This window comes from Macrosteles quadrilineatus, unplaced genomic scaffold (genome assembly GCF_028750875.1).
Source record: "Macrosteles quadrilineatus isolate MER2022 unplaced genomic scaffold, UCM_ALF_1.0 Scaffold_2__2_contigs__length_208266976, whole genome shotgun sequence".
Taxonomy (NCBI): domain Eukaryota; kingdom Metazoa; phylum Arthropoda; class Insecta; order Hemiptera; family Cicadellidae; genus Macrosteles; species Macrosteles quadrilineatus.
This window is the reverse complement of record NW_026542595.1, coordinates 1,197,092-1,222,013: the sequence shown is the minus strand read 5'-3', so window position 1 is coordinate 1,222,013 and position 24,922 is coordinate 1,197,092. Positions and strand designations below refer to the sequence as shown.

The window sequence follows — 24,922 nt, the reverse complement described above, 5'->3', positions numbered from 1 at the left end:
CTCAAAAGTGGAAAATTGGTCGTTAACACCATAGTACCTTTCGTATAGTACCTTTGGAAAATATTATATGAAAGATTGGTTCAGCTAAAAGTGGTGCAAGCCATGTAGGTGGTTTTGTTTGATCAAGATATAGCCTAGTCGAAATTGCAAATCATCTTCCTCTAGGACTTTCCGAAGCAGGCATAATAGTATTGATATGTTATAGTAACTGGGTAGAGAATATTAATAAACATTCCACATCTGCAAATGAAATATGTATATGAAAGATTGGTTCAGCTAAAAGTGGTGCAAGCCATGTAGGTGGTTTTGTTTGACCAAGATATAGCCTAGTCGAAATTGCAAATCATCTTCCTCTAGGACTTTCCGAAGCAGGCATAATAGTATTGATATGATATGGTAACTGGGTAGAGAATATCAATAAACATTCCACATCTACAAATGCATGTTTAGTAATTAAAATATCTAACACTTTTAAGACAATTGACGATTATGCACTGTCACACTTCTTAGGTTGTGTAAGGAATAATTGCATTTGATTTATATTTAGACCTGTTTTACAAATGCTTTGGTTTTCACAATACACCTTTATTTGTCAATATCATACAGCTATTCACTGAAACATATATGTTTTTGTAAGTCAGAATATTCAATACTAAAAACAGAATTACTGTATACACAAATCAGGTCAAACGTTAAAATACATTTTTTATAGTAACCAAAACAAAATGCATTTTTCTTAATGTAATTCATTTAGGCTCCATGGCAAGAAATAGTTTATTGATCAATATGAAGCAACTGTTTCATGAAGAATTGTCTGTAGCTTCATTTAAATGGTTTCAACTAACAGCTGTAGGAATCTTTATATTATTTATTGCCTTCTCTTCACAAATGTAAACAATCTGCACAAATGTAAACAAAGCAAATGTTGAATATTTAAGGTTTTCAGAATTTTTCACTTAAACAAATATTATACTTAAATATAATATATAAGGTACCAAATAGAAACTCTCCTGGTTATTTTGGTGGTGGAACCACACTGATCAGTAAAAGAATCACAGAGAAATTGGTGAACATACATAGAAAAAAAAAAACATCGCCACAAACAAATTGAGAACCTCCTCCTTTTGTTGGTAGTGGGGAAGTCGGTTAAAAAGAGATTTTTACAGGGAAAGACTCAACCAGTACAGTCAAAATCCCAAATTATTTTGGGGACTGATCAATGATCTTGCTGGCAGATCATGTAATAAAAACTCATTTCCAAAATTGAAAAGTTCATTCCTAACATGTCTGATCATACGCAAGCCACAAAACATGTGATTGCAAATGATTTTAACAACTTCTTTGCTTCTGTTAGAGAAAATTTATCAAATCAGATAGATGCGGGCGGGACCCCGGTGGTTGTTGACTCTGACTACAGACTGGACTCTACTTTTACATTGAAAACTGTTTCTGCACAAGACGTACTACGTCATATCTCTGGGCTGCGTGGTGGCTCAGCTCCCGGTCTGGACAAGGTCTCGGCTGATTTACTCAAACAAAACGCACTCATAATTTACATTCCGCTGCTACACCTAATCAATTTATCTCTACTGACTGGTATATTCCCGGCTCAATTTAAAACAGCAAAAGTTATTCCTTTATTCAAGTCAGGTGATCCAAAAGATAATAACAATTTTAGGCCAATCTCATTGTTAAGCGTTATTTTCCAAGGGTTTGGAGCATATTGTTAAGGAACAGCTAGCGGAGTACCTTCAAAGTAACAATATACTATCTAATTCACAATTTGGGTTCAGAAAAGATAAAAACATCTCTGATGCACTTTTTGAAGTTTGTAAATCTATAAATAATTCTATGATTAATAACAATCGATCTATGTTAATGTTTTTAGATCTAAAAAAAACATTCGACTCAATTGACAGAAATTTATTGCTAACAAAATTGGAACAGATCGGTGTCAGAGGCACTGCTCTCACATGGTTCAAATACCCCCGCCGCAGCAAACCTGCAGACTAAGCGAATTTTCATTAGCCTGATAAGATTTACACTAAAATGCCTCCTTAAAAATATATTTATTCCCTATTTAAATAGAATTAGTTTAACGAGTACTTAGGTTTGCTGCAACAGGGAGGGTAAACAAGGTTTTTTATGTTAATAGTTTAGTAAGAAATTAATGTGTTTTCCAAATTCGATCAAAATATGTTCATAAACTAGCAAACTACAACATTTGACTTATTCTCCATAAGAATAACATGGGGATTTTAAATTTACAGTTTTTTTTTAATTTTCTCCGTAAACCATTAGGCCCACAATAACGCTTCAATATACTAAATTATTTGTTTTTTCTTGCTCTACAAAATTGTGTGAAAAGAAATTGTAAAATTTTGTGTTTTTAGGGTCAAAAATGGGAAAAACCTATTTTTATCCCATAAAACCCCCCCATAAACCCCCGTTCCCTTAGTCCGATCATGCTGGTTCGCGAACTCGTTAGAATAAATGTAGGTTTACAAGTTTATACCAAATTTCATCAAAATCGGATCATTTTTGCTCGAGTTATCGTGCTAACGGACACATATATATATATATATATAAATATATATATATATGAATTTGAACGTATGGTGTTTTTGGCCTCTAGGGACCTCAAAACGAAAAAATAAATCGGTCCCGGGTCCAGGTCTTACCATGAGTACTACGGTAATAGCTTATTCCCTAAATGGGAAATTCGCTAAAACTATTTATCTGACAGACATCAAGTGGTTTCCATCTGTGGTGTGAATAGTGATGCAAATTCAATTGAGTATGGGGTTATTCAGGGAAGTACTCTGGGGCCCATACTTTTTCTAATTTATATAAACAACATTTCTAAACTGAAACTCAACCTAAATGGTGAACTGTTTTTATTTGCCGACGACACTTTAGTTTTGATAAAGGGTTGTTCATGGGAGGATGTCAGGTCCAAAGCTCTTGGTGATCTCTCAATTCTAAAGAAATGGTTAGATCAAAATGTGCTCTCACTTAATGTAACCAAGACTAAATTCCTTCCCATATCACTCAGTATCAGCACTGATTATAATCTAGACAATTTGAAGATTCATTGCTGCGGCAACCATAATAGTTTATCTTGTAATTGTGAGTACATTGAAAGGGTAGATTATTATAAATATTTGGGTGTTTATTTTGACTACCGAATGAAATGGACAGAGCATGTAGATTTCTTGAAGAAAAAGATTCGTAAATATATCTATGCTTTTAACCAATTGAGTGAATTATTAGACGAGGATGACGTAAAGCGAGCTTATTTTGCTTATGTGCAATCCTTGATTTCATTTGGAATTATTTGCTGGGGAGCATGCTATCACACCACCTTGGAACCCTTGAATGTAATTCAAAGATCAATTTTGAAAGTTGCTTTTAGAAAAAATAAAAGGTACTCACTGATGCTCTATTCCGTGAGACGGGAATACTACCGGTCAGACATCTTTTCATCCAGTTCCTTCTTAATCACACATTCAAAAACTCAAACACGATTCTTACAGAAGTCACACATCAGCACTTCACAAGATACTCCCACAATGTTAGAATATCTGTTCCTCAGCTGCATAAATCAGTTCTAACTACCAACTGCTTTTATGTTGCTCAGATCCTCTGTTGAAATTTAATTCAAAAATATGATATTCAACACGTTTTTAGTTTACCCTCATTACAGAAATTCAAGACTCATATTCTTGTTTTACTGCACTCCATTACCATAGAAGAGGCCGAGACTTTGATTAGACCAAACCATACTTGACTCTGACTGAAAATCCTTGACCCTTAGACCACCTCACCCTCCAGATGTCTTTTTTTATTGAACTGGCTTTGGTTGTCGTCGCTGACATTCTCAACCGCATTTCAGTTTTCTTTTAAATAATTAAGAAAAACAAATCCCCCATATTCAGTTTTTGCCCTTAAAATTTCGCAGACTGATAGCAATCAGGCCTACGCACAGGCACCTGCCCATGTAGGCCTATCCCATAAGTATGGCAGATTCATTTAATAATTATAGTTGTACTACTGTAGTTAATCTTGCTCACTGTTTTTATTTATCTTTGTCTTTCTGTAATTATATTGGGATAAATAAACATATTTCATTTCATTTCATTTCATGGTAGTTAAAATGTTGGTCATGACAAGAAACCTTGCGTTAAACCATCAATTATTTCATAAAGAGCCCTTAAAGGTTGTAATTCCTTTCTAAAATGAACTTTCCATTAACCTAATGTTAAAAATACAAAATCAGGTGTGATAGTTTATTTGTATTACTGTATTCTGTTTTGTTTATTTCAGCTTAACTTAACAAATAAAAAGTTTTATTAATGCTTATGAAGTCAAACGGGATGAAGCCTGTGGGTAACAGCTAGTACCAATAAATTACAGTTAATTTAATAGCAATGAAAATCAATAGAAATTATATAGATAATTATTGTTCAATATCACTAGATTAATGTTTTGTATTTCCTCACTGTTTTGTATAAGCCTCACTCACTGACTGACACATTAATCACTAATTTGTTAAACTTCTGGACTAGCTGGAAGGCTAAAATTTGGCACACTCATTATTCAGGTCTAAAATCATTTTTAGAAATTTGCGTTTTTAGGTATTTTGGTTCGAGAACTTCCCGACGTACATCCGTCCATGCCCCTATACGACATCCATATAAATAAAATTACAGTTTTTGTCTGTACATTGCTTAGAATTATGCAGTTTTTGGTTATTTTTACGTTTCATAGCCTAATAAAGCCGAAACGAGTCTTATCTCAATTTCTGTCAGTCTGTCTGTCTGTACATTCTGTCATTCTGTCTGTGACGCCAAAATGTCACTTTACACGGCCTACTCCTAGAAAACTAGAGTACCGATCAACGTTCAAATCATTTTTCTGTATTTACTGGATTGGTGAGAATGTCTTTGGCTATAAAAACATGGCCTCGCTTCTTTGAAAACAAAATAACTAACCATCAAAACCCCAATTTTGTTAGATTTTTGTCAAATTTTCTCCTATTGTTTACTATTACCATTCTATTAAATTTTTTGAAATAACGATCAGCTGTTTGGATTAGTTCTCACAAAATTAATATTCTAATATTGTTTAGAGCCATTTGGAAGGTTTTAAAATCAGTTTAATCTACCTTCCTTTAACTTCCATCAATAAGAATACGCGAGTATCAACAGGAACAAGTCGGATCAACAATTAAAATTGTCAACTAATAAGCTGATCAGCTGTTTAGTTGATGTTCGAAGCATTATAATTTTACTTCTTTTCTCTCAATCCTTGAAACCACAAAAAACATGCTCTGTGTTGAAACTCATTGGTCCGTTGTGTTGTTATGAGAAAAACTATGCTGTTATGAAATGAAACTTTTTATGCTGTATGAAAGTAAACAGCTGTTAAGTGAAACTTTTCAAGAACTGAAATGGCTAATTTAAAAAACGGTCGCAGGTAAACTTTTAAACATTGTTCAATATAGTTATTGTTATAGTTATTTGGTTATGTTATAGTTATATATAATTATTGTTTAATAGAGAAAACTGTAGGTAGGGCAAGAAAATAAAATTAATTTCTCAGTCATTCTTGATCCAAACTTAAGCTTAATACATCTTTGTAATCTGCATGAAATTTGCCAACTTTTACGTATTCTGCAAGTATGTTGTAAAATTAAAGGTTTTCATGGCATTAAATATTTTTTAAAGCCACAATTTTTCAAAGGTTCAATATTTTTTATACATACTTTGCACAATAATAATTGTCAATAAACACATTTTTATAGAATTCAAACGCCGTAGCTCAAACAGTTGACCCTAGAGCTGGCACTAGTGTAACGCTGTACTGGCATAGGGATATTATTGATTATGTAATATAATTTTTAAACCATCATAAAAATTTGAAATATCAACATAACTATGGATTGTTATATATCATTTTGTTCAGAATAACACAAAGAACAATAATATAGGTGGTTTACATGGTTACCACAAAAAAATTTTGGTTTTTTGGTTTTTCCAAATTGTATGCATTATTAATTTTTTTATAAAATGTTTTTATATTCCGTCGTATAGCTAAGTGCATGTAAGACTTATCATCATAAGGTAAATTGTAAAGTTGTGGTAAATTTTGTGCTGATTCCAAAAATATATAGTTTATATAGCTTATTTTGTGTATTTTGTTTGATAGCCCTATTACTATGTCGATCGTACCCCCGCGCTAGTACCAAATAATCATCCAACCCAGGTCATGTACAAAACCGTACACCTTTTTTATAATATATAGTTCCAGGGTACTTACTCTGGTTTGTATTATTTAACTTATTTATTACAACAGTAGCCCTAAAAAGTGAACAAAACTAAAAAAAAAAAAAATTAATATAGGCCTACTGTAACATCTGCATTGGCGCCGAATATCCGGCGTTGCCATTTCGTCCGCGGCCGTTCGCGCCGTAGATCCGGCGTTGCCATTTCGGCCGCGGCCGTTCGCGCCGTATATCCGGCGTTTGCCAGCGCTAGGGTTAAGGAGCTATATGAATATTTTTGTAAAAATCACATACAGACAGACAGACCAAAAGCGAAATTAGATAGAAAATTATTAAATGTTTTGCTTCTTTTGACATGCTGAATAACGTGACAAAGTTTGTTCATATGGTTACAAGACACCCTGTTTGGTGAAACACTTATTCTCTGTTTGTAATGTTTAAAATACAAAAAAATTCCTCCAGGTTTAAATGCTTAGGTTACATATTGCATAGACTACTGTCTATAAAAAGTACATTTTAATGTAAGTATATCACATTTTTTAGTTTCTGGCAAACGTACAACAATATTCAACCAGTTAATGTTACGTTTATCACACAAAGGCTTTAAAACTCTCAGAAGAAAACATCTTTTATTGAAGCTCAACACTGGACAGAGCAGCAGAAGAGCGTGAAGTGCTCGTTCACTGTATGTACGTTGCGGGTGCAAGGCGAGGGAATCTCTCCCACCTGGCTGAGTTGGCCGGTCGACCGACTGAGTTGCACGACATGGCAACCGCGCTTATCTATGGTCAAATATAGTAGTGTGCGATGCATAAAAAATGCATGAAAATTGGTATTTGATTATTCGATTCAATGCATCGAATCGTGATTTGATTAAGCATGCATCAAAATACGATTTGGTCCCAAAGCCAACAATAAAAGTGGAAATTTTACTTCATATATATAAAATAAACTCGAAAATTTTATTTAATACAGGTCAATAATAATAAAATTAATTGCTTTTGTATAGGCTAAGATTTATGAAAAAGCAATGTATAATAGATAAATAACTTTTTTGGAAAAAATGATATATTATATATTTTTGTGTCAACACAAAAAACCTCATATTATCCTTTCCTTCTCCTTTTGTACAAATCGGTGTTGTTGGATATAAAAAATATAAATTAATAGATACAAGTGCTTCCTCCGCGGTGCGAGCGTTGAGCAGTGTAGTGTTGCCACTTTGAACGCTGCGGCCGTGCTATAACTGACAGCTTAGACTGTATTGCCCTAAGAAAATATTTCCAAATCTTATATTTATACATATATTTTGGTGCAAGAATTGTAACTTCTGAATTCAATCAATGTGAAAACTATTTTTAAGTACCTTATTATACCATAGTATTGTGTAACCCTTAAATACCCCTTGACACAACAGCAATTGTAAAATCAACTTGGTATACTCAATGCAAATTGCAAACTAAGTTTTATTTGTTAAAAACACCATACTAGTTGTTTGTAACCTTTTTTTACAAAATTTTCCTAACTTTTATGTGTTCAACAGAGATCTGAAACCAGAAAACATACTGTTGGATTCCCAGGGACATGTGAAACTGACAGACTTCGGTCTGTGCAAGGAACACATCCAGGAGGGCAGTGTCACTCACACATTCTGTGGCACCATTGAGTACATGTGAGTATAGTGAGGGGCAATGTAAGGTGTAGGCCTAATTGTGATGAGGTATGATGTTAAAGTTGAGTAGAACAATGATTTAAAGAAAATTAGTTAACACAATTAGCTGTACTTTAGGAAACGGATTGTGGTAGTATGTGATAGGGGATAGGGAGATTTTGGAGGCCTTTTATACAGAACATTGAAATGTGGTATCCAGTTTGAACTCTTTTTCAGATCCAGTTTTTTGTTGTTTAAGGTCCGCTTTCCCCAATTATTGTTTAATAGTGAATGTAGTTTAACCCAGATTCACTTTCCTCAAAATACTTTCTCAATTGAACCACTGTCGAGGAAAACACCAGGGGAACTCGAGTTTGAGCTTAAATATCTGTAATATGGATCATCTGATTGTAATAAAACAAAAATCAAATTTAAGTAAAAAAAAGTAAACTAGGGTGGTCTGCCGTTTCACTTTAGACGCATAAATGAGCGAAGCATTATTTAAAGATTGTCAATGGCTAAAGCAGCTAACACCCTACAATAAATGTTCCCTTTCAACAGATTCAACGTTTGTTTGCCCGATATTATTTAAGTTCTAAATTTAAAGACAAATTTATCTGATAGTTCATACTGTACCTTTGTAGTGAAACTGGCCATCCTGACCATTTGCTTGTACTTTGTAAATGGGCATAGCAGGATGTACTCGTGCAATCAACATTTGTTCTACAATCGTCAGGTCAGTTAATTCGTTATTTAACGCCGTGAATTTAGTTGCATTTGAACGACAACGCGAACAAATCGGTGATTGATTTGAAGCTGTTAGTTGTTGGCGATGACAGTTAGTGCAAGTGTAAAATTTTAGTGCATCTAATTCATGTTGGAATTGATTAGCTAACTGCCTATCATTATCAGCTTCTTCCGCCACTGCTTCATCTGGTTCTTCTTGTTTACGACGCCACTCTCTTACAATATTTGCATTATTGGTGCGACGACCAATATTACGACGTGGCCTTTGAGGCATGCTCAAAACAAATATAGCAAAACTGTTACTTCCATTGATAAACTGTTACATTCCAACTTTAACCTAGGATGAAAGTAAACATTAAAATGTAAACAAAACAGTTACAAACAACTAACATATGTTTATCTTATTTAAATGAAACGAGATAAACCCATATGTCATAAACCCAATATAATTTTTATTTCAAATTACATTATAATAACAAGCAAAATTGCGTGACCCGTAAAATAAAATCCAGAAGGAAATTCGCAAATATTTTTTACCAAAACATAGTGCTCAGTATTCTTTAGCTGTTGGCCAAATTTCATATCAATTGGTCAAGCCATTACATTCTGATGCTCTTACAAAGAAGTTACAAAGTGAGGGAAAGTGAGCTTCGCTCAAAAAAACCATAATCTTAACACATTGGTCATCAACAATGACAATTTTTTTCGGTTAAAGATTTTGCATTTTGAAAACCTCTAAAAAGTACAGGTTTCTAAAAGCTTTGCACTAACATTTATGATTAAACTTAATTGTCAAGAAACCACTTAACAAATCTTTCTGGAACTTTTAGGACTTATTCTTAGGTTTATTGTAAGCGTTGTCATATAATTTAAAAATTTTATTTCTAAGAGTTTTCAAACATTTGTTAATGTTTAAAATGTATTCTACAAATTTATACAAACTTTGTTCAAAATATCATTGTGTTTGTTGTGACACAAGAAATATCAGTCACATGTTACATTTATAATCAGATCAAATATGTTTTTTATGTAATTTTATTTGTTAATGCAAAATCACACATTTCCTGATAATGCAGAACTATTCTTAACTAACTATCCTTTACATGGTAAAAAAAGCTACATTTTAAAGTGAAATAGTATATGAGTATGTAGGCAAACAACGGCGATCAATATTTTTGTAAACAAATAGTTTGTAACATAAACATTTCAATGATAGTTTGAAACCAGCTTTCAGTTAAACTAGCATTGAAACGACTTTAATTTGTTAGCGTTGTTGCTATAGGTACTTTAAAAAATAAAAACTTAATTTCTAAAAACTATATATATTGACAGAAAAATAAACAAAAACATATCCATCTATAAATATAATACGCTAAGCCGATTTTTGTGAACAGAACTCCACCCTCATATTTAGACAGATTTTTGAAGTGTCAAAAAAATTGCCTCGATATTTAGTTTTGCAAAGTGGTTTTAATTTGTTGAAATCTTTATTAGTTTTGGCAGGATCTTCCATCAAAGTTGGGTTTTCTCCCATAAGGTGGGGGAATCTATATTAAATTTGAAACTTTGTCTTAACTAATTTGAGAGAACGGCTGGGTGTGGAAGCTTGGTAGAGGTGTCTAAAGTAAGGTCTTGGTTTTGATGAGCCATCTAAAGAAAAGCAAACTAAATTCCCTCGGGACTCTGCCCCAGTAACCTTTAGAGTTTTTTCTGCATCATGTCATATTTTCCCATTACGAAATCAGTGGAAAATCATAATATCTCAGTATCTCTAAAAATTATTTCTTATTGAATTATCTTATATCTATATTTATTGTACGGGTTGGTGTCTGCCTTTATGACCACTTTTACATGTTTTCAATCATTGGAAAAAATTTTGATTGTTTAATACAATACAAAATAATATACGTGCATTAGGGCACGTTGACCATATAAGCCGTATCGATATTTTGTTAAATTAATAGTGGTTTACAGCAACTGGATTAAATCTTTTATAATTTTTATGTAGAAATAATGTGCATGATTTATAAAGTCATTAAGCTGAAAAATTGCAATTGACTGCAGAGTTTTCAGAAAGGTTATTTCGATGTATTCATTCGGCATGGTGAAAACATAATATAGATATGTAGATATGAATATAGATATGTATACAAATTAGAACTTGAACTCTTAGAGAGCCTTTGTATGTTATTAGACTAATGATAAGGGCTGTGCATGGCTAGCGACAATCAGCAACAAAACCATTTAATGTATCTCTTAAAAAATATTCTCAACGAATATTGTGCTACGATCAGAAGCCTAAAAAAATATTATGTAGCTTACCCTGATATCTACACAAAAAATGCTTAAACTTGATACTACAAAAAAGTTCAGGCCACAGCCATTTTAATGCGCTTGGATTGTGACATTTATAATTCATTTATCTCTTACCTAACAAATTATTCATCTGCAGAAGAAGTTCATTGTGCTCTTATCGTGTCTAATAACATCCAAACACAGAGACCTTGCCCAAAATTATACCTATCTTGACAGATGATTTGCAGTGGCCTATTACGGACCGTGGCCCACTTGCTCGTGGGATTTTTTTAAATAACACTACACTTAGACTGTAAAAAAATTGCACAAAGAGTAATTGCCATTTAAGCAGCTACTCATTACAGAAAAGTCATGTTCCTTTAAAAATATATCTCATCATCCTTTATAAGATACGTTGATTAACAACAATGCCTGTAAACGTCACTATTCACGTAACAATTAACAGTATTTGCTTTTTGGGAATGCAGCATTGCTTTGTCATTTGCATTATTTGTTGCCAATGAAGCCGCACGACCATATGAACGAGGCCCTTAACAGTTCAAGAATAAAAGCCAGCTTCACTACAAGTATATTCCACTACACCTAACATTTTGAAGAGAGATTATATTGACCACTTTATGAAATTGATAAGTCTGAGACAACTGGCATCCGCCGCATGTCAAGTAATTCTAGCTTAAACAGTAACCCCAGAACTAATTTCTCTAAACTATGCTAGAGGGTTATTCATTGGCACAGAAGTACGGTATGATGACCGACTGACAAAGGAAAAAAAAAACTTACACAGGTTAAGGGTGGACAACACTTTAAAGTAAGAACGTGCCTTCTCAACAAACAGATATTTTTTCTCAAATAAAAGCGTAGATTTAATCTGCATTACACTGATGAAATCGCGGAAGTGTTTACCACAAAAGACCCACCAATATGATTTTAATACTATTTAAAGTTTCTTCCAAAGAAGAGAAACTAGTTAACATAGTAACAATAACTCCGATGATGTACGGTATGGGAAATATTTTATTCATTGAATGATGAAACCATATTTTGTTACTAGGGTAACAAAATAGTCATTTTTATTTTTAAACTTATTACTCTTTAAACATTGCTAAATGCTCAAAATTTGTAAAATGTACTCTATTTATGGCAGTTAGATGAATTAGCGTATGCTTGACAGTAACCGTCGATTTCGATGGGTTTCACGTAGTAATAATATAATTATAACATTATATGTTATAAACAAATTAGGCGGGCAAGATGAATATGAAAGTTAGACATTACAACATCCTCCCAACTTGCATATTCCTTGCTCATTAATATATTTCATGAGCTTGTCTTTATTGAGTGCCTTAGTCAGAGAATCAGCCACCTTCTAGTTGTGGGTGTGTAAACAAAAATAACTTTCTAAGGGTTGTCAGCGACCTGGAAAATCAGGAATTATGCGTGAATTGAGCCGCTGTGAAAAAACTGGGAAATATGCGTGAAAATTGTATTATTCGGGGATTTTCCGCGAATTTCAACTATTATCATTATGTTCGTTTAATTACGAGGAATTTTATAGTTCTAACAATTTTGAGCCAATTTATCCAAAAAAAGTTATATAGTGAATGTATATTTACGGAAGATTCAGATTAGAAATTAACCAGATTCGAGAATGAAATCTCAGGTTTGTCGACAGAATGCGCCAACTCGCCGCCAGCTCTATAATAACGTGAAGCGTGTATCAGGGTAGCAGCAGTGTCGATCTACGCATAGAATTACGTCCTAGTGGAATATTAATTGTATTTTAAATAGGGATAAGCCGATAACAGAATTTCTCGATTCCATACCAGTTCTGAAATATTACTCACGATTCTTGATACTAATGGTCAATTTTTTGTTGTTCGAATCATCCATGTTTGAATTCTGAATCAGACAACCGATGTAGTTCATGCAGGCTCAAAATTATCGTACGATGTCAGTTATTTATCGTATCCAAGTCTGATAAGTAAACGGAATCAGGGAACCGCTCTTGCTTTTTACGAAACGAAATAGCTGTAGACTGAAAACATCCAAATGGAGGTAGCACTGGCACAGCAACTCTGCTAGAAAATCGAGACGCTGTAAAATGTTGTTATGTTGGTACCACTAGAAGAATCAACCAACTCATTGGCTATTGGCAATCCCACAATCCCCTAGTTCCAAAGTACTATTCCCTTAGTAAATATGGCGGCCAACGTCTCCTAATTCTCGCATTCAGTGATACCACAGAGAGTTCTATTGTTTGTGATGATACCTTCGGTTGCGTTGTAGCTCTAGTTCAATGCGCAACTATTGCCGCCATTGCCGGTATGGACTTAACCTTGACCGCAATAAATATTTGTTCGCGTTGTGCGTTTGTGTAGCAAGCAATGGCGGAACTGAACTGTAGTAGAGTGTAGACACAAGACAGACGACAAGACGATTTATGTGATGACAATACGATTCCCAATAGACTCGCGACTGTGGATTGAATTGATGTTTTAGCTTTGACTTTTAGTTTAGTTAATTTTGGAAAATACATTATTTTCATTGTAATAATTATTGATTTTTTGCCGGTTTACAGTTAATTATAAGTAACTATCGGAAAATATAATGTGAAAAACGTAACGTTAAAAACTGCTTCAGTAGGCCCAAGAAAACCATTTTCTACCACAAATTTTGTTTCAAGGTACTACTTTTATATGTTAACTAGCTGTACCTAGGGCTTTGCCCCGTTTAACTTCATAAGTATTCGCATGGCTCAATCACGTCCCGGTTGAAGTTCGTTCGCTACGCTCACTCACCTTTAGGTTGGAGCTCGTTCAATGCGCTCACTTGTTTTCAGGTTAGCTTGTTCGCTACGTTAACTCGCCTCCAGGTTGATGTTCGTTCGCTACGCTCACTCACCTTTTGGTTGCAAATTAGCTCTTTTCATAAATTTTAAAAAGTCATCCCTTTTATTGTTTATAATACAAAGGTTTTTATGTTTTAATATTTAACATTAGAGAATTTAAGCATTGTTAAGTGCACAGGTGTGCTGCGATTGGGGTTTAATACATTTGGACTTATTCAAAAGTAAAATAGTTTACTGTGCTGCACTCTGTAGAAACACTGTGGCACTATTTCAAATCATGACTAATGCTAATACAGAATGTTGTAGCCTAATTAATTATTCAAACGTACAAAACAGTTGGTGAAAGTAAACATCTGCTATTAAATTATTTATTTGTAAACATTGTAGATCAAAAAGTCTGACATTGGCCCACTTAAAACCCTCTGGGGCAGAGCCCTTTTGACAGATCTGCACCAAACTTCACTCGAACCATCCTTGAAAGATGCTTAATAATGCCTGAAAGTTTCATTACAATCTGTCGAGCGGTTTTGGAGTCCATAACGTATATACATATATATATATATATATACACACACATACATAGTTCCTCTTTTATAGATATAGATTTTAGCGAATTTCCCATATAGGGAATAAGCTATTACCATAGTACTCAGGGTACGAACTGGACCCGGGACCGATTTACTTTTTCGTTTTGAGGTCCCTAGAGGCCAAAAACACCATCCGTTTAAATTCATGTATACAGTATATATACAGGGTGATTGATATAAGTGTGCCAGCTGTTTTATTCGAAAACTATAAGAGATATCAAAAAAGTTAAATGGTAAGTGCCTTGGATTTATTATTTTAAAAATTGTAGTCAAATCAGAAAAAATATTTTAGCCGCCATTTTTCCAATATGACGGCCAACTTTGATTTTTCTTATGGTATTTTATGATGTGTTCTGGTAGAAAATAAGTTTTGAAATTTCGGCATGAGAAAGAGTTTTGATAAAGGCCTAAGCAAGCATGTCAGCTGTTTTATTCGAAAACTATTAGAAATTTCACAACTTTAACCACTATTATCTTTGAAACGGTTAGGTTTCTGAAAAAAAACACAAGAGTAAAATCGTCTTAAAATTACATTTTCTACTGGAATATTACATCATAAAATACAGAGTGTTCCATAAGAAAAATCAAAGTTGGCGGCCATATTGGAAAAATGGCGGCTAAAATATTTTTTTTCGACTTTACTAAAATTTTCAAAATAAAAATTCCAAGGCACTTAACATTTAACTTTTTTTGATATCCCTTATAGTTTTTGAATAAAACAGCTAGCACACTTATATCTATCACCCTGTATATAACTTGCGCAGCAAATAATAAACTTCCAACTGCTTCTTGATAGGGTACATTCTTCATTTTTTCCGCTTCTTCTTCAGTTTTGGGTGATTACACTTTTGAAAGTCTTTCTCCAACATTTATTGGAATAGAAATATGATTGAATTGATCCATGTTGAATCGTTTCTTAACACTTTCAAGATAGGCTCGTTGATCGATGAAAATCTTCTTATTTGTCCTATCCCGGGTTATTCTAAATCCCAGAATAAGCTTTGCTGTTCCCATATATTTCATTTTGAATTCTTGCATTGTTGTGACTTTAGGATTTCTTTGAGATGTGTGAACCTATTTAACTGATGATTTATGACTTAAACTGGCATTGAGAAATACAAATGTTGTCTAAAAACTACTGACTCTTGTCACTGTTTACTACAATCTTAATAACCCTGTTTGGCAGCAAAGAAATTAAAAATTAGAATAATTATAATAAAGGCATTAGCAGCTAGTTTTATAGTAAGAAGGGACAGTTAGTTTTACGGTATGTTGACAGGGCTCCAGAGATCCTGACGAGAAGTGGTCACGGCAAGGCGGTTGACTGGTGGTCACTGGGAGCACTCATGTACGACATGCTCACCGGGGCGGTCAGTAAATAATCTTAACTCCAGACTTGCATCACCCATGATGAATTTGTTCAGTATAGCAACTAAGAATAATACATAACAAATTGAAAACTAAATGCTAAAGCATTGACAAATAAATTATGATTGTTTTTAGTCATGACTTTAACTTATTACTTTCAAGGTATTCTTGGTGAAAGGCCCTGAGCCAGAATAGGTTTAATTTTGTTTTTGATAAGAAGAGCTGGCTTACCTGTACATTGGGCAAATCTTCTCAATAGGAGGAGACACATTTAAATTAAATAGACTCATAAAGTTTAAATTTAAAATATTTAATGCCCATTGACCACTTTTGCAATATCAAAGAAAGGAGGATTGTAATGAATAATATTGTGTTTTTCAATAAAACTAGTTTGTTTCTAGTTATGTTAGTATAATTTTATTTCCTGGTGATAAAACCAATTAATAAGTACTGTAAATACTCTTCTTGGTCTTTCAACTTGTTTAAAAAATTGTACCTTTTGTCCATTTACCCTGTAGACGCATGCAGTCTATTCATGTTTCATTATGATTTTAATTTTGATAACTTAACAGCCTCCCTTCACTGCTGAGAACCGTAAGAAGACAATAGAGAAGATCATGAGAGGTAAACTGGTGCTTCCTCCATACCTGACTCCAGACGCTCGCGACCTCGTCAGAAAACTGCTCAAGGTAAGACTAAGATCAAATTAAAATATATATTATTCCTGTTTACATTAGTGCACACAACCAGTAATTAAGTTTTCTTAGCCAAAGTAATTGAGTTATTTGCAATAAACTGAATAAACTTATTGTTTTCAAAAAAATAGACTGGATTTTCTAATACATTTTAACATTACCTATCTAAACATTTTCTTTAGCCTAAAATCATCTGACACTTGTGATAAAATACTTTTGATTGTCTAAATTGAGTTGTCCAGTCACTCTAACACTGATTTTAATTGATTATGACCGAGTTAAAATATTTTAAAATATGAGGGTTGTCCTAAAATTGAGGTTTTGAATGTGCTCTCGCCGTGACAAAGTAAGACAGTTGAAATACAACAGCAGTGCTGTCATCATTACTACCACTCAATGTATCCGTTAGTAACATTAGCGGTGTTGTGTAGCGCACTCCTTGCCAGAGACTAGGTGCCGGCCCAGGGGATGGGGAACTAGTCAAGAGACACCCCTTCTTCAGACACATCAACTGGGCTGATGTGTTAAGTCGTAGACTGGAGCCTCCATTCCGACCTGCGTTGAGTGGTGATGACGACGTCAGCCAGTTTGACACCAAGTTCACCAAGCAGACGCCTATCGACAGCCCTGATGAAAGCACACTCAGTGAAAGTGCTAACATGGTGTTTCAGGTAATTTATATTGTTTACCGAACAAAGTAATTAAAAAAAACTTTATCTTCAGAGGCTAAAGTGACTTGTTCCTATAAATCCTATAAAATAACGGGAAAAAATCAGATTTCAACCAAGATATGCCAAAGGATTTTGTTTTAAAATTATCACCTATGTTATAGCCCTTTTAACTTTAAATAGAATGTTGAAAATGTTGTAAAAATTATGGTTCAAAAGTTATTGCAAGTTTTGTGATTTTCCCCATAAAATGTCATAGTTTCTCCCACATAGTTACCGAGGTTATCAACTGTTAGGCCCCTTTTATTCACCGCGGTTATGTAAATGCATTGCCGTAAATGGGTGCTTTTATTCAAATAGGAGCGGTCTCAGAAGTTGTGGGTACCCGCAGAGGTTTGTAAATTCACCCGCTTGCACTAAGAAACCGCCGGCGGGTAGCGGTTCGTATATGCATTGTGTTATATGGGATCGTTTATTCAACGTGGGAGCCCGCCGTCGCTCTCGCATTGCTACCAACCCAAGTCACCAGTGTCACTCACTAAACGTGGTCTTGTCATTCGGCTGTGCGCATTGTCTATTACATACTATAGTTGTTTGGTTGTGTACATAGCTGAACCTCTCACCGTTAAAAATGACTTCATGTCATGTTCCGGACATAAATACTGAAAGATTTTGTCTGAAATTATCTACAGTAAATAAAATTTAGATTGAACACCACTCTGGCACTATTTGCAACTCTTTCTAGAAATTCTTCGTGTTTTTAGCTAGATTTCAGGCTTAAATAGCAGCCGTTGAAGTGAATCGATGACAGTTCTCAGTTGTAAACCAAATATTTGTGTTGGACTGGTTAGATTGAAGGAATATCAGGGTTGTCAGCGGCCGGGAATTCCGGGAAAATCGGGAATTATGCGTGAATTTTAACAGCCGTGAAAAAACCGGGAAATATGCGTGAAAATCGTATTATTCCGTGAATTTAATTGATATCGTTATTACAGTTTTTTTCAAGTAATTTTAATAGTTATAAACCGTTTTGCAATACTTTCTTGATTGATTTTATAGTAAACCAAACTTTACGGTTTACTGGCGAGTGGCGATGGTTCGGAAGAAGCAGAAGGTAAGTTGGATGTACACTACCTACCACCATGAATAGGCCTACGCGGGAAGCCGACGCCGCCGGTTGCCGGAAGCAGACTACATTGTGCTGAACTGCAACTGACTTCCATCCAACTTAGTGTTAAGATTTATTTTATTCTGATATTATCTGGTTATACAGTACCTATTTTCAGCGATTATAGCCAAAAAGCCTTTAAAATAAATGTGTAGTAGTAGGCCTACAAGTTATTTTTCCAACCCATTCCAAAAACTACAAATATTCCTAACATTGAACGGCAATCCAGCCGGTGTTCAGGAAGCCTGAAAACGTCTTAAAGCCTTTTTTATTCTTATTCAATTATTATAATTATATCTCACACAAGACTAACAAATTAAAAAAACAAGGTCAGGAGTTGAGTCATAGTTATATACTGTAGGAATGTGGAGAGGCTAGGCATGTTGGTATGGATTAGGCATTCCCTGGAATGTAAGTCGTGTAAGGGGAGATGGATTGTCTTAACTTCTGGCATGTTTAATGCATATCAATATAAACAAGGGCAGAGTGATGTCATAGCTATGTACTGTAACTTCTGGTATGTGTTTTTGCATATCAATATAAACAAGGGCAGAATGATGTCATAACTATGTACTGTAACTTCTGGTATGTGTTTTTGCATATCAATATAAACAAGGGCAGAATTTTATCATCATAGCTATGTAGATGTAGGCCTACTGTAGGAATGTCGAGAGGTCAGGACAGCTGGTATTGGCATGGCATTGCAAATAATTTGCAAGAAAACTGATGAACATATTACGTTTCTTTGTAATGACGCATACCAAACTAGAAAACAAAGTCTGTATCGTATGTAAATACTGTCTCTAGTTAGGCCTAATGTAACTAATGTTGTTTATCAAAATATATTATTGTCATTTGTTTGTTCTATTTTTTATTTTTGATATAACTAAACCGACTTAAATTTATTTTGTTTTGCAAACTTACATGTATAAGTTTATTCTGCAAAATGTTTAACTATGTTAATTTTCAACCTCAATTTTCAATGTGTGCCAAGTGAATTTTAAGAGTTAATGGATTTTAATAACTACCTAATAAACGTATATGTTTAACGTCTGTGTTGTCTTTATTATTTACCAAAATCCGTAATTATAATTGAATTTGTTTTTACATACATCATTCGGACATGGGTAAATTTAAGACAATCAACACAAGTTATTATTTGTCTCGTTAAACTCTGCCTTTTGGGATAGCTGTGCACAATGTGAGGTTAGGACCTACCTTTACCATTGACTTTGAATAGCATCAAGTTTATACTTTTATCTTATCTTATTGGTTTTTTTTAGGTTATAATAATAATTTAAAAATAGTTTGTAACATTTTAACGTATTTGTGCACAAACTCTTTTATTAAATTAACTCTACCGTGTTTCGGCTTAACCGCGCAGCTGTTGTGTACTACTGTCTACTAGCCGTTCGCAAAATGTTCGGCATTTGTTTACTTCTTGTCAATTGACCTTGACATCGGCACAAACCTCAGCAACTTCTTTTCATAATCCATTATTGATTGGCACGCGTTTCGATCGATGTAAATAAATACGTGCACTCGAGTTTGAGCCTAAATATCTCTGAGATTAATTATCCGATTTTGTTGAATCAAAAATTAAATATAAGCTGGTTTAAATACACTTTACGTGGTAACAATTAAAAAATTTCCGTTTACCAGAAAAATTTATATAGTTGAAAGATCGTAAAAAGTACCGGTTTTTAAGAATCTCTGCACTAACACTAAAGTTTAAAATTTAATTATACTCAAACCACTGAGCCAATCTTTCTGAAATTTTTAAGGCTTATTGGTAGGTTTATTGTTAACATTTCCATTTATTTTAAAATTTTTACTCCCAATAGTTTTTATGCTGCTGTTAATTTTTAAAACGTATGCTAACATCGTTAATAAGACGCTAAAAATTTCGTTCAAAATACCATCGTGTTTGTCGTGACACAAGAAATAACACCAATATGACAGATTTATAATGCGAACAAAGGTGTTTTTTAAACAGATTTATATTTGTAAACAAAAATTTCCCGCGCGACTGGCAGCGGGCCGCCTGGTGTTGTAGGCCTACGATATTTCCCAGCCGGGCGGGAGTGCGTGCGAATCTGCGACGTTGCCGATGTGAACCTGGCGACCACACTGACATTCGCCAGTCACGGGAGAAATTGTTGTTTACAAAAAATATAAATCTGTTTAAAAAACACCTTTGTTCGCATTATAAATCTGTCATATTGGTGTTATTTCTTGTGTCACGACAAACACGATGGTATTTTGAACGAAATTGTTAGCGTCTTATTAACGATGTTAGCATACGTTTTAAAAATTAACAGCAGCATAAAAACTATTGTGAGTAAAAATTTTAAAATGCATGGAAATGTTAACAATAAACCTACCAATTAGCCATAAAAATTTCAGAAGGATTGGCTCAGTGGTTTGTTTACAATTAAATTTTAAACTTCAGTGTTAGTGCAGAGATTTTTAAAAACCGGTACCTACTTTTTAGGATCTGGCAAACGGAAATTTTTTTAATTGTTACCACGTAAAATGTATTTAAACCAGCTTATATTTAATTTTTGTTTCAACAAAATCGGATAATTCATCTCAGAGATATTTAGGCTCAATCTCGAGTGCACATATTTATTTCCCCTACAGTAGTCTACTGTACTAGCTTGATTAATGATTAAGGTAATAGAGTTTATAACCTCTGATAATTCTGAACAAATTATTAGCCAAATATAGTATTATGAGTGGATATTAGCAAGATGGCACCCATAATGACCCACCGCGCTACCCCTTACCCGCCCGACTATCAGTGCGTCACTAATTAATTATGTGTCACCGTTTCATCGGTCGGGGCTTACGTAGTCCCTTGGGCAATTTGGCTTGCTTTTTTTAATTTACTGATAAGTGTAACTTGTGTTGTGCCGTTCTTATAAGTATAATAGACGCCGGGAATTCCGTACTTTGTAGCCGGAAAAACCGGGAAAAATGTGTGAATTTCGTTTATAGATCCTGCTGACAACCCTGAATATACATTTAAAAAAAAACAAAGGTTTTAACAAACAAGGGTTGGCAGCACTGTTACACTATCTACGTGACAGCGGTCAATCGCAGGTGACGCATTGGTGCAGTGGTCGCCCGTGGTGAATAAAAGGGGCCTTGGGGGTTGTATGATTGTGTGTGTTATTTTCCTTGTTACTCATCTTATCAGGTTAAAAGTGATTAATCACCATACTGCCAATAACCAAGCAACAACTACAAATTAGTATAACTACGACTAATAATACCAATTGATAACAACTACTAACTCTCGATACATTTGATTATTTACGAGCAACACTTGTGTAATAAAATGTACAGCTCAGCTGGTGCCTTCAGCTCTACCTGATTCTTTTTACTCTAGGGCATAAATAAATTGTTCCTCTGCAGTGTGACAAAAAAGATTAACATTTTTTTTATAATATGAGTTAACTTTGTTAATCTGCAAAAATCTTAATACAGTATTACCTGTTTAACTCTTATTATGGTAATAACATAATTAACTCTGTTATCTTATTACTTATCACTGAAACATAGTAAATATTCTAAGAACACTTTTTCCTCAGGGCTTCACCTACGTTGCCCCGTCAGTACTCGAGGCATCATTCAAACCAAGGATCATTCGAGCTCGGTCACCTCGCAAAACCAACCCGTTCTCTTCCCCATTGCGGAACCCATTTGAGAACCACCTGAACCCAACACCACCTGATGAAATGATGGAGGTATCATCACCCCTGCACCTGGGCCCACCTGTATAGCAGGCCCAGGCAGTTTAGGTTCTAATTGCTGCGAGGATCCCGCTTCTCGTCGCATGTTAAATAATTACGCGATCATAAATTAATTTCTATATCTATAATCTTAGTTTTATTTTCTGTTAGTTAAATTATTTGATGTGAATAGGCTTGGTTTGTTTATGCTAGTAAGTCGTGTCAGCTTTCACTGTTTCGTTATCGGTTCTGATCAATGATATTCGAGTCTTAGCAGCAAAAATACTCACTAGGTGGGGGGTTGACTGTAGGATTTTGTTTTCTTTAAAATCACATTTTTGCATACATCATTTTGATTTTTGTAACCCAACAATTTTCTGGGACCAATGTCCTTATGTTTTTACAATTTGAAAAAGCACAAAATTAATTTGACAAGACTAAATAAACCTTTGCTTGCTCTAGTCATGAATCGTTAGCACTGAATCCATGTTGAAAAAGGTTTTGGTTCTAAATGATTATTTTTGTTTGTTTTTAATTGTTGGTTATTGTACCAACTGAAGCTTAAAAAAAGACACATATTGCTGCTAAAACTGTTTTTAAAGTTCTAACTGGTTTATGGTAAGATTATGTCCCTTGAATAATTAATATAGACTATATCATTACTTCAGTAAAACAACATCCAATAATAATTTTTGGTTGTATTTATATGTAACAGTTTACAAAAGAACTAGCTTAAATGTATGTCAGTTTTAGTTAGGTTTTGAGGGGTAACAGTGTTAATCAATGTGTGAGTAATTTTTTAAATATACTTCAAATCTAATAATTTATTTTGATACGGATTGACAAGTAGTGAGTTTTTCTTTTCATACACTAACTATAAAGGTTTATCAGCATACATTTAAACATATCTGTCAATACAATAATGATTATATTTTTCTGTTAAGTTTTTTGTAGTCATTGAATTTTTACATTTATTGTTACCATTTTTGTTATGACCGTACACAAATCATGCATGTTTTATGTGATATTTGGCTATGTTAAGGCTTAGGAGGGAAATGAGTCCATAACAATCAAATAGGATTTTTTCTGGGACCATAGTTTTGTTCCCTAAATATTTTTCTTTGGAGTAGTTGATTATCAAAGAAACTAACAGAGCACCTATACTTTTGGTAAATTTATGTAAAAAAGAATAGGCATTTTTTTATCATTGGATACATTTTTATTGCCCAAGACCGGTCATAAAGTTAAATAAAACACCAGTTTGTATTAGTGTTATTACCATCCGATCCAGTTAAGAGCTTTTGTGTTAAAACATTATGAGTCTCAAATTATCATTTCAATTATTTCAATATTCCTACAAAAGTAGACTAATCTATCTTTGCCAAAAATCCATCTAGATTTTTTAAAGAATTAATTATTACAGTACAAATAAATTGTTTGAACCTTTTTCAGAAACAAATCCACACAATCGTGCATGAAAGTACAAAATATTGCTTGCTGTATAAAGATTGTATATTCTATCGCTTGAAACAAAAATTACGATGAACTTTCATCTTTTTAATTATTTAACCACTTCTTTGTCAGTGAATTTTTGAAGTGTGTATTGCATTAAAAGGGTTGAAAAAGATTAGTTGAAATAAAATTTTACTCTGATAGCCACATGTTTACATGATTATATTGTTATCTGATTTGTTCGTAATTTAAAGTTGTTGCACACTGAAAACGTATAGTTGATAATTAATAGTTTTACCAATTCCATGCTGATATTGGCAAAGAGAATATTTTTTACATTAAAATTAATAATTATTTCAAGCTACTGAGTGATTATAAACTGACTTTTAAAACAACTAGCCAGTTCATCACAGCAATGGTATAATAATGCCATACTTACTTACATGTTAAAGGTTTATACCTACAATTTTTTTTCCTAGTTTTTATTATGTACCGTAGTAAATTCGTTTGTAAACTGTTTAAATTATAATGAACTGGAATGATGTAATAATGCGACGCTTTTACTATAAAAGTTTCAGTAAAATTTTGTTTATAAATTATAACAAAGACTTGGCCATACACTTTTATGATCTGGTTCATTGCTTTTTAGTCAATGATTATACATTGAAAATGTACTGAGCTATGATAAAATGTCAAACATTATTTAGAGCTTGTTCCCCCAGTACGTTTTTTAATCTTAACTATGTTTATACATTGCGATTTGTAGTCATCTGACATTAAACATGATTCTCTCTCTCTGAACTCTCTTTCCTCTTAAGCTAGTGTTGCCTAGTTATCAACAGTTACCAGTTAACTTCTGTCCCATGTAACTATTCTGGTTGGTTAAGTATCGTTCCATAATGACTATTTGCTCAATAGTCAAGATCAAATATTAGATTCAGTTACATAGTAACAATTTTTGTACTGCTTGTTTATTACTGGGAATAAGTTAAATGTAGCTCTATGGCATCTTGCAATGTTTAACTTAAATTAAAATTAGTGTTAGTTAGAGTTACGTGTCTTAGTACATTTTGTACATTTTTTATAACAAAATAAAACTGGATGTGTTTCTAACTTAGATTTTGAGAGAAATAAATGATATTGTTAAATTACTTTCTTGATAATTATTAACAATTAAAGTATACAATGATATACCTTATTATCCATCTAACTGTGTAAATGTCTAGTATAAATATGCCAAATTATTGTTTTGTTGACTTAAAGGGGTCTCAGTACCCTCCCAGTACAGTACAATCAGCCATATGTCTGATAAAAATCTTAAATCCATAATCAAGTTACTTAATACGGATTGAAGATTAGATCCTAAAATTGTGTAAGAGCTTCCTTCTTCCTTGTGCTA

At 33.6% G+C, this 24,922-nt stretch overlaps 1 protein-coding gene across 1 annotated transcript in view; it reads left to right on the top strand.

Annotated features, from left to right (window-relative positions):
• Window positions 1-22,724, top strand: part of LOC128984820 (ribosomal protein S6 kinase beta-2-like) — a 138,179-nt gene extending 115,455 nt beyond the window's left edge. Inside the window, exons 7-11 of the mRNA XM_054404188.1 lie at window positions 7,830-7,958; window positions 15,715-15,805; window positions 16,376-16,492; window positions 16,930-17,169; window positions 21,931-22,724. Coding sequence (XP_054260163.1) covers window positions 7,830-7,958; window positions 15,715-15,805; window positions 16,376-16,492; window positions 16,930-17,169; window positions 21,931-22,122 — 769 coding nt within the window. The 3' untranslated portion in view covers window positions 22,123-22,724. The remainder of the gene's footprint in view (window positions 1-7,829; window positions 7,959-15,714; window positions 15,806-16,375; window positions 16,493-16,929; window positions 17,170-21,930) is intronic.
• Window positions 22,725-24,922: the final 2,198 nt, after the last annotated feature.